Raw genomic sequence first — 9,840 nt, forward strand, 5'->3', positions numbered from 1 at the left:
CACACGGACTAACCCCCCCTGTGTTCTGTCACACCGCAACCGTTCATGCTTACAGAGTCCCTTCGCTCCTCTCAAATTCAGTGGCGAGATCTCTGGCACATATATTAATCCCCCGAGTGCATCGGGTGATACCGTCACGACGCATGGCTGTTCTGTCTGTTGCTGCTCCCCTCTGCCGTTCCTCTCTTGTTGAGATGAACAAGCGGGGAACCGTAGACCTGGATAGATGCATACGACAAGCAAACACGGGCGGTCTGCCCCGGTCTCTGTCATAGCGCAGCCACTCGTGCTCCACGCTCGCGGAGTCCCTCGCTCCTTTCCCCACAGTGGTGAGGTCTCTTAACGGCTTAGCTAGCACGCGGTATTACGGCTCGCTGCCTCTAAATGCAGCTGTCCAGTGTTCAACGATTACAGAGCTTCATGCCCCTCCCCTCCTGGAGCGGCGCGATCTCATTCGTCTGCTCGATAGGGCCGATTCGCCGCTATTGGAGCACCAAGAACACTCATTTTAAGAGAGCTTCATGCCCCTCCCCTCCTGGAGCGGAACGATCTCATTCGTCTGCTCGATAAGGCGGACACGCCTCTATTGGAGCGCTAAAACACTTATTATAGAGCTTTACTGGCCTGAGCCGATCTCACTTCAGATAGCTCATTTTTCGTCTGCCTGGTAATTTCTCTCTGGTTAAGACGGAATCAGAGGCAGAACGAATTTGTTTATAATATACTGAGGCCCGAATACCTCCCTTTATTCAGTCCCGTCCTATATCAGTGCGCTGAATATTGGTACATTCTTATATATATATACCCGGTTTTTCTGCCCTTTTAATAAACGGCAAAACCGCGGGCCTCGCGGCAGACTTCCTCTCTGCGATGGGTTCAGTCTGACATTAAACTACCTAGACATACTACCCTGCTCCGTGAGCCGTTCGGTCACCGTCACTACTGAGGCTTGTGCACCTGAACGGCTGAGCTCTGGTCTCCGCAGCATAGCTGCATCAACAGAGAACGAAACTGTCTGGGAAAAAGGGGTTATGTCGCGCCTCGGCTGGACTGCCCTGAAATGTTTTCTGTGTGCTGTTTATCCAAACATACTGTGTAATACTGTCGGCTATGCGACCTCACTATAGTGGCGAACGGTATTTAATTCCTCTAAAAAGAGTAATTTCCGTGCTTACTATACTGTGTATTGACACCCACGGTTGTACGGTGTCTCTAAACACTTTATCGCCTTACTGACAAGCAATCAGTAATACGCACACACGGCCCGCTGTCCATAATTCTATCGACGCTAGCCGAAAAAACCCCGGTTTGGCCATATACTGTGTATTAACACCCCACGACTGTACGGTGTCTCTAACACCTTTCTGCCAAATTCGCTCGCAGCCCACCTCAGTTTCTCCGCTACGATGCTGATGGCGCAAACGAGCACGGTCTTACGGCTGTTATTCTCTCTTCCTAGAGGAAGGACAGCCTCAGACTTTTGCATGGCTCCAAGCGTTTGAATCGCGCCCTCTCCGGACGGCCACTCAAACCCTTTACAGCCAAGCGGTTTATGACGTTTTTCGGCCATATAGCTGATTTATATTAGCGGATCCGAAGACGCTCACACCTCCGCTCCAATACTCGGAGATATTAAGGGTAATATCAACCTCAAGTGAGCTTGCTACCCGCCACAATAAGTTTCAAAGCTTAAAGCGCGCGCACAGTCAGACGCGCGCGGCATCTCGTTTAAGACGGGCGCACGTACCCCTCTAACGAGCCTCAGAAAGCTGAATATCGTGGCATTGTTCATAAGTCCACTTCAGTTTGACTAAGCAAAGGTCCCGCCCCGAGCTGACGGCCGGGAAGCTTGCTTAAGTTACACACTGCTGCATGGAGTGCTGTCATTACGAGCTAGCCCAGCATTTGCTGTGGGTTGAACACGCTTCGGCAATCAGCCTTCGGCGCGTGGAACGCCGTTTGTCTCATATAAATCACCTTGTACTGTGAATACGGTACATTAAGAGGATGATTTAGCACTGCAGCACTCTCGACCGTGTTATTGTGATAATGCGGTCGGGCAATCTACGGTGGTTTCATTATTTACCGAACCAGACTGAGATCTCGCCCCCTGAACAAGCTGACTAGTCATCTCCTTTATAAACTCATTGCATCGCTTTATAAGCTATGTTCAATCAGAGTGATACGCATCTCATGCTAAAACTACCAATATTAACCCATTACGATGGGCGTGCGGAGATGGCATCCGTGGGACACGACCTACATTACGTGCCTTATGACACATTGACACAAGCTGCTAGGACCCCTTTCACGAGGCGTCCTTATGCAAAGTCTGATCCATTCTGTCTAGTGACATTTGAAAGTCAATACCCCCCGCGAATCGTGGGTGGAACACTTTTCTCCTCACTACAGAGGCACGGCGGCTCTCTCCCCTACCTATATCTATGTGGCCGTGATAACAGCGAACCACGCTTTTAAGACCGACCATTCATTTAATTCACAAGCCTGTCATCTCTCAGATGCGGACGGCGGCGGTAACAGCGAACCATGCTTTTACGGCTGGCCATTCACTTTATTCATAAGCCTGTCATTTCTCAGATGCGGACGGTGCCCGAGGCACAGCGCTCTGGAACTGTCCAAGGTCCTGGATGACACATACGTCTGACGTACATCAGACGATCAGCTGTTCATCTGCGTCACAGATCACTCACTAGAGCACCTGTCAATACAGGCTATTTATGGATCGTTGACGTTATCACCTCCCGTGACAATTATGCTCACTTGTCTTAGAGCATGGGCATGGTCTTAGAGGTTTCTCATTTGACAATTGTGACACGGCCGGCTGGTCCCCGCCGTCCACGTTGTCAGTTTACAGCTTCGACATCCCTGCTTCGCACTACTGAGGTTTGCTGCATTAAAGGTGCGCCCATTAGCTCACCTGTATGCACGATATGGTTTTAATTATATGCGTCCACCGTGCGCTTAGAGAAGCTCACATGTACACGCTATAACATTTTGGTATACAATAAGATGCGCTTGTGAAAGCTCACCTGTATACACAGCTGTGTTATGATTTGTGACACATACATTGTTGTTCATCTGTGTACGTTCACGGTGCGTTGGGTGCCCACCGTTACGTTCATCAATCATATTTGTACACATTCACGGCGCGTTCTGTGCACTGATTTATCTATACGCATTCACGGTGCACTGAAGAGTTCACCCGTGTGCGCACAATTTATTATCAGAACACATGACGGCGCGCTCGAGAATCTTGCCGGCCTGTGCATTATAGCACTCTGATTCATCTATATGCATTCACGATGTATTCAAGTGTTCACCTGTGCCCGTGCAATTTATAGTCAATACACATTTACGGCGCGCTTGGAAAGCTCACCGATCTGTGCACTATAATACTACCTATATGCATCCCGATGCGCTCGAGGGTGCACCTGGGTTCACACTATTGTGGTATCTGTATAATCCCACGCTACGAACCGTTCTGCCGCATATTATAGTCAGATCGGCCGTTCGTGAGCTTCGCAGATCACTCACTACGTATGTCTGTTGCTAACAGTGGTTATTTAGATGGATCGTTGAAACCATCGCACTGGCTCACGCCCCTCTATGAGCTATGTCCTATATAGAGCCCACTCTCTGCGAGTTTGGCTTCTTCATGAACTTGGTCTACAGGGGTATCTATATCTATATTTGATATCTGCTACGCGGCCGGCTGGTCTTCGCCGTCTACGTTGTCAGATTGTACAGCTTAGACGTCCCTGCCCTACGAGCGCAGGTTCTCTCGGCTCAATCATGCACGCTCATGCGTTTTATGTGTACACCACGGTGCGCTCAGCGAGCTCACCAACGTGACTCTGAATTTACTTATCTCGCACAGCCGCGGCGCGCTCGGTACCTCGCCGTCTTGTGCTATGTTATGTGCCCCCGGTGCGTTTAAAACCCCACCGTGTGCGCGTCAACAATTATATGGTGCTTACACATTTGCTTTTTAAGCTGTGAATATGCCGGGTATAGGGCCACACGCAGTGTCTCTCCGGTAAGGCACTTCAGTACGTTGTGTATGCACGGCGTGATGGGATTACGTTCCCCCATAGCGTCAGCTAACTGACGCAATGCGAAGTGAACCGTATTGAAAGGGAACGCTTAGGTTACTCACGTAACCCCGGTTCCCTGAAATAACGGGAACGAAGCATTGCGTCTCTTGCCGTGCTACAAACGTCTACGCAGCGAGTGTTATTCGGCTGCGCGCTTCAGTCGAATATAATGAGCTCCTGACGATTGAACCGCGCTTATATAAGGACGCGTTCCTCCCGCGCGCGGGTTCAAACGTCATTGGTCTGTACTTTGTACAGACGTTAACCAATAGGCTTCAGTCACGGAGTAAACAGGAGTTTCCCCCATAGCGTCAGCTAACTGACGCAATGCTTCGTTCCCGTTATTTCAGGGAACCGGGGTTACGTGAGTAACCTAAGCGTTTGGCGCCATCTTGTGACAAACACTGGACAACCACGACAAGACACAGACAGCTACTGAGACTGAACTTGACAAAATAGAGCATGACAGCTACGAAGCCAACACACAAGAAAATACAGAATGGGCATTAAAACTTCTCAAAGACTGGCTAAAAGAGAAAATATGGAGACAGACAAGTATGAAGCAGAGGATCTTAATAAGGCATTACGATCATTTTATGCATCTGTGCAAAGTTTTGCGGAAGGATAAACATGTTAATTTAAAATAAATATGCCAATAAAATGTTTCAAATTCATATTCATGTCCGTTTTTTTTTCTTATGTGACAAGTAGCCGTGTAATAAGCGAGATAATGTAGAGGCAGCCGGTAGTTATCGGGAAATAAGCCCCTTCAGTGTGATACAAAACCCTCCGCTTCGCGTCGGGTCCTGATCACACTGTCGGGGCTTATTTCCCAATAACTACCTGCTGCCTCCACATTATCCCTTACTTATCTGTTGCTGGAGTTGCACTTAGTTAAGAATTACAACATTGGAAAAGCATTTTAAACAACCATGATTTCTATTTTTGTTTTTCATTTGTATTGCTTCCGTATTGTTGTCCGAACAATCATAGTATGATTTTGTACAGGTTGGTGGAGTATGTACACATATTATGTGGTCTCATTCGTTATTTGAGAATGGCCTTCTTGTACGAAATTTTTTGCCATACCCTAGGTTTTCGTGAAACGCCGCCACTGCCACACATACCCGTTCTGGTGTGAGTCTGTGTCCGAGCTCTCTCCTTACCTATGATGCGGTATGCTCATGCACGTGTTTTGTAGTAACAGCAACCGTGTATTCTCTCATATTTCTGAATTTGCAACAAATTGTCTGCGCTATACGTGATATACAATAAAACTACCACTCGTATTTAAAATAAAAAGCGCTCATAATGCAACAACACTGATGAGAAGAGCAACATCAGTACAGCCAATGTAAATGTATGATGATTTTGTCAGATGAGGGCGCGTTTTTAGCAGCAGTTAAAGAAAGAGCTGATTGGATTTACAGTAACATTAACATACATTAACAAGGAGTTACTGGGTCGTTACTGGGTCCTGTTTAGTCACTATTTTATAGACAACAGAACAAATAATATGTAAAAATAGCATTCATTTGTGTTAAAATGCAATATAATGTGACAGATTAAAGAGTAAAACACGACGCAATGATGCCACAAATATGCTAATCGGCGTGTGACGTCATCGGCATATTTGTGGAAAAAAATCTAATATTTGAGATACATAAAACTTTTTATTTGTTTTCTTCCTGTACTTGAAATAGTGGTCAAGAAACCCCCCGCCCAACACAAAAATGGTTTGGCCACTGATAAAAATTTTATGATGTCATTTGATTTGAAGTTCAGTATACGCTCAAAATATCCGGTCAGACTCAGCACAAGTCCGGTGCACAGAAAAGAAAATAGAGGTTTTCAAAAGAGGGGGTTGACGTTATATAAATAAAAGTTTTTTTGTGTCAGTATATAGTGTCAGTACTACCTTTAACTACTATATAAATGTTGAATACAATGTATAATAATGCAATATTCGTGGGTCATGAATCTGATAATGCCAAATGTCTTGTTACCAGTAAAAAGTAGGGGGGCCGAGGGGCCCTCTAAGATTATCTTGTCCCGGGCCCAGGCAAGACTGTCAGCTGGCCTGCCTATGGTACCAAACAGGGAAGCCACCAAACACTTCCGTGTTTTCCCTATTTAAAGACTGTTACATGAGGAGTTATACCAGTAAGTATGGTGCCACAAAATAAAACTTTTTTTTGGTACAATAGGAATGAATGGGGCTAGGCTAAATGCTAACACATTCACAACGCGCTGTACAGTGCACGCATTGAAAAAAGATAGGTATGTATTAATTCGTCTAGGTTGAGGTAATAACATAGTTTAGTATGGCAAAAGGGTAGACTAGTCCTTTAAGTACTATACAACTCTGCTGGAAGTGAACTTGGGTCTTAACACATTACAAAGACACATTCATAGACACTGTAGGTAATGCAATCCAATAAGTTCAGCTTATAGTTATTGAGATGAGAAAAACATAAAGTTAATGTAATCAGTGTACTTTGAAAGCAGAATGACTTGACATCTCAGTATGATCTTAAACTTCACACATGCATTTTATCCATCATAAATTTTGTTTTACAGTTTATTTAGCATGTTTCTCTATTGTTGTTTTGTTTTGTATTTAATTTGATGATGATTTTTTCTGTTGAAATGATGATGTGGCATGACATTAAGTTTAAACTGTCTAACAAGTATGATCAGATATTATTGCCATTAGGTAACATTTACTTTACAAAATCCAGATACAAAGAAGTTTTTTTAATATGTTTTTTTTTTAACGTAAAAACAACCTATACTTTTTATGAGACTAAATTCTGACTCCACAATGCACAACATTTGCTTTATGATTGTTTTTATTGATTTGAAAAGTTTTCAGAAAGGTTTTCGGTAATTTATAATGATCATTTCAGAGATATTTTAATGATTTTAAGATAAGATCAGAAAAAATGTACAGGCATGTAGTACAATCATAGTACTTTTGAAACAGATTGATTTTTCATGATCCCAGAGGTTTGGCACAAATGTAGCTGATTGTGGATGAACAGGACTCATCATTCCAGCAACGGTTAGCTGTGGGATAACATGAAAATAAGATCAGTTTGAATCAAAAAATCAAAAAAGAGTAATGAAATAAAGTGCATTTAGACCCATTTCACATGTTTTTTGCTTTGATATGCTTTGTCACCTGTGAGGACTTTTATAAAGAGGTGTTCACAAATAATTTTCCAATCAATTTAATTTACCACAGGTGTAGAAACATTTCAGCAATGTTTAGGAAGAAATGGGAAGCATCTGAGCTAAATTTCAAGTGTTGTTGTGACGGGTCTTAATACTTAAATGTAAATGTGATATTTCAGCGTTTTTTTATTCAGTTTTTTGCTTTATCATTATGGGGTACTGAGTATAAATTCATGAGATAAAAATAAATTAAAACAATTATCAGGTTGCAACATAATAAATTGAAAAAAAAAATAACATAATATATATATATATATATATAATAAAAGGGATCTGACCATATTGAATGCACTGCACATAACATTTTCTGACACCTTAAATAGCCATTTCATACTGAATGCTCTCTAAAATGTTAAGATTGTAAATAAAAACAATAATGATAGGAGACATTCTTACTGCTTTTGTTTATCTCCAGGCAGTTCTCTGAACCACCATTATTGTTAGGTTCTCCAGAGCACCAGTTGGTAAAGTCAAATTGAGATCCATCAGACCACAGCCATTGTCCTTCCTAATGAGTGAGGAGAGTCAAAAAGTTTACTAATAATCTATTTACACTCCATAATGATATAATTCAGTAATTTATATTATAAAAATAAAACATGAGCTATTTTTTATATTAAAAGCATTAATTTCAGACTAGCCAGACAGTATCAGCATTACATAGCTAAATTATTTACCACTTCACCATCATGGCCACCAGTCCAAGCACGTGTGGTGGCAGACACAAGCAGACTCAGGAGAAAGTTTTGTTCCGCTGTACTGCGCACAGATGCAAGATTTGCATCAATGGATTGACAGCTTTTCTAAAGGGAGAGAGATTATTGTATTGCAAATATAAAATATAATCTGTTTATCGTGGATCATGACAGGACATTGAGTTTCCTTAAAGTTTTGAATAACAGTACCTCAGCTGTGGCCCAGTTAACTGACTGAGGGAAAAATTTGTAGCATTGCACACCAAAAGGTGTCCATCCATTTGGGCAGCCTTCAGCTATACAGTGAATAAAATATCAGTAATATAATATTAAGTCACATCAGTTTTATGTTTATATAAATGTATAAGTGCTTTAAATGTTGCTCCTGTTATCCTTTTACCTAAATTTACACTCCTCCAAAGTTTTATGGGAACCCAGTTTAATGTGAACTTTATGGAAATTTAATCTGGAATATTGTTTGCATGGTTTGGTAAATCTTGTAAACGTCTTTGTTACCTGCTGCATTCTCAACAGAAAAGACCAAGAAAAGAAGCACAAGAGCTCTCATGACTGCCATGATGAATCTGAAAATGAATTAACAGGAAAAGTAAAGCATCTGCACTCATATATACACTGCTGAAGTTAATGTTATAAAAACTCACCTTTTTTCTAATCTTCACTTTCAGAACTTCAGTGTAGATGTGTGATGGTCAATGAGGAGTCCTATCCTTTATACTTTACTTCAGAGGGAGGGATTCAATAACAAGATGATTGAAGATAAGAAAGGTAAATCTGAATATCACGAACTTATATGTACTTTGATGAAATGTGATGGTTATCAAAATAAACATCTTGATCTGACACATGAGCTCTTTTCTGTTTGATCACTTATGAAACCATTTCTTTCGGTATATTTAGATATTAGTTACATGTTTTATGTATTTTGATTGTATAACTCATTCTTTACGTTAGATTATTGTTATTTTAAATTGCATTTATTGCATATATTTTATACTAATATATTGCATATATTGATTTAAGTTTATTTCAAAATTTTGAGTTTTTTAAATGTGTGTGATCATGTGAAGAAGCATTCAAGTAAGAATTTTATTGCAGTCTGCTTGATATGCACTGTAAAAAGAGATTTGTTGGTTCAACAAAATTTTTTTTTCCTGGTTGCCTTAAAATTAAAAATATTAGTTGACTCAAAAAAAAAACTTGTGTAAAACTGTTTGTGTCAACTAATGTGCGAAATTTTAAGTCAAGCAATAAACTTTTTAAGTTGAACCAACGTTTTTTAGAGACAGACATACCTTTTGCCTAAAAAGTGTTTGCATTGTATTGTTTTTTTTTTTTACATCAATGCCACTTGGTTGGATGTGTTATGTAATGCAATGCCATATATAATTTCTTACTGTATGTGTAAATAACCAGCCAACACAAATTAAAGCCGCTTGGTTGGATATGTTATGTAATGCAATGACATTTATAATTTATACTGTACACTGTAAAAACTTGGATCAATTTAAAAATACTTCAAATGGTAACACCTAATGTAAGCTTTTTTCACTTAAACACATAAGTTGGAAAAAAAAAACGTACTTTTTTAGGTGTTACAAATTGAAGTATAAGTTGATGAATGGTTGATCCAGTTGTAAGTATTGTGCTTGAGGTGGGCAACTTGGCGGAGGCTCTTCAGTCGGTTCGTCGTTCGGCTCCTCAGCTGCCCACTGGATAAGGCTGATCACTAGGTTGGAGAGTAGGATTCACTTGGTTTCTTATTCGAGTGTAGG

At 41.3% G+C, this 9,840-nt stretch overlaps 1 protein-coding gene across 1 annotated transcript; it reads right to left on the reverse strand.

The window, feature by feature from the left end:
• Positions 1–6,949: 6,949 nt before the first annotated feature.
• On the reverse strand, positions 6,950–8,734 carry LOC135779093 (ladderlectin-like). Its single transcript, XM_065289747.2, has 6 exons — positions 8,710–8,734; positions 8,564–8,631; positions 8,258–8,343; positions 8,030–8,155; positions 7,749–7,860; positions 6,950–7,184 (listed from the first exon to the last, which is right to left on the reverse strand). Exons 2-6 carry the CDS (start codon positions 8,622–8,624, stop codon positions 7,111–7,113), a joined length of 459 nt encoding a protein of 152 aa, XP_065145819.1. The 5' UTR covers positions 8,625–8,631; positions 8,710–8,734; the 3' UTR covers positions 6,950–7,110.
• Between the last annotated feature and the right edge of the window lie 1,106 nt (positions 8,735–9,840).

This window comes from Paramisgurnus dabryanus, chromosome 1, assembly GCF_030506205.2.
Source record: "Paramisgurnus dabryanus chromosome 1, PD_genome_1.1, whole genome shotgun sequence".
Classification (NCBI taxonomy): Eukaryota; Metazoa; Chordata; class Actinopteri; order Cypriniformes; family Cobitidae; genus Paramisgurnus; species Paramisgurnus dabryanus.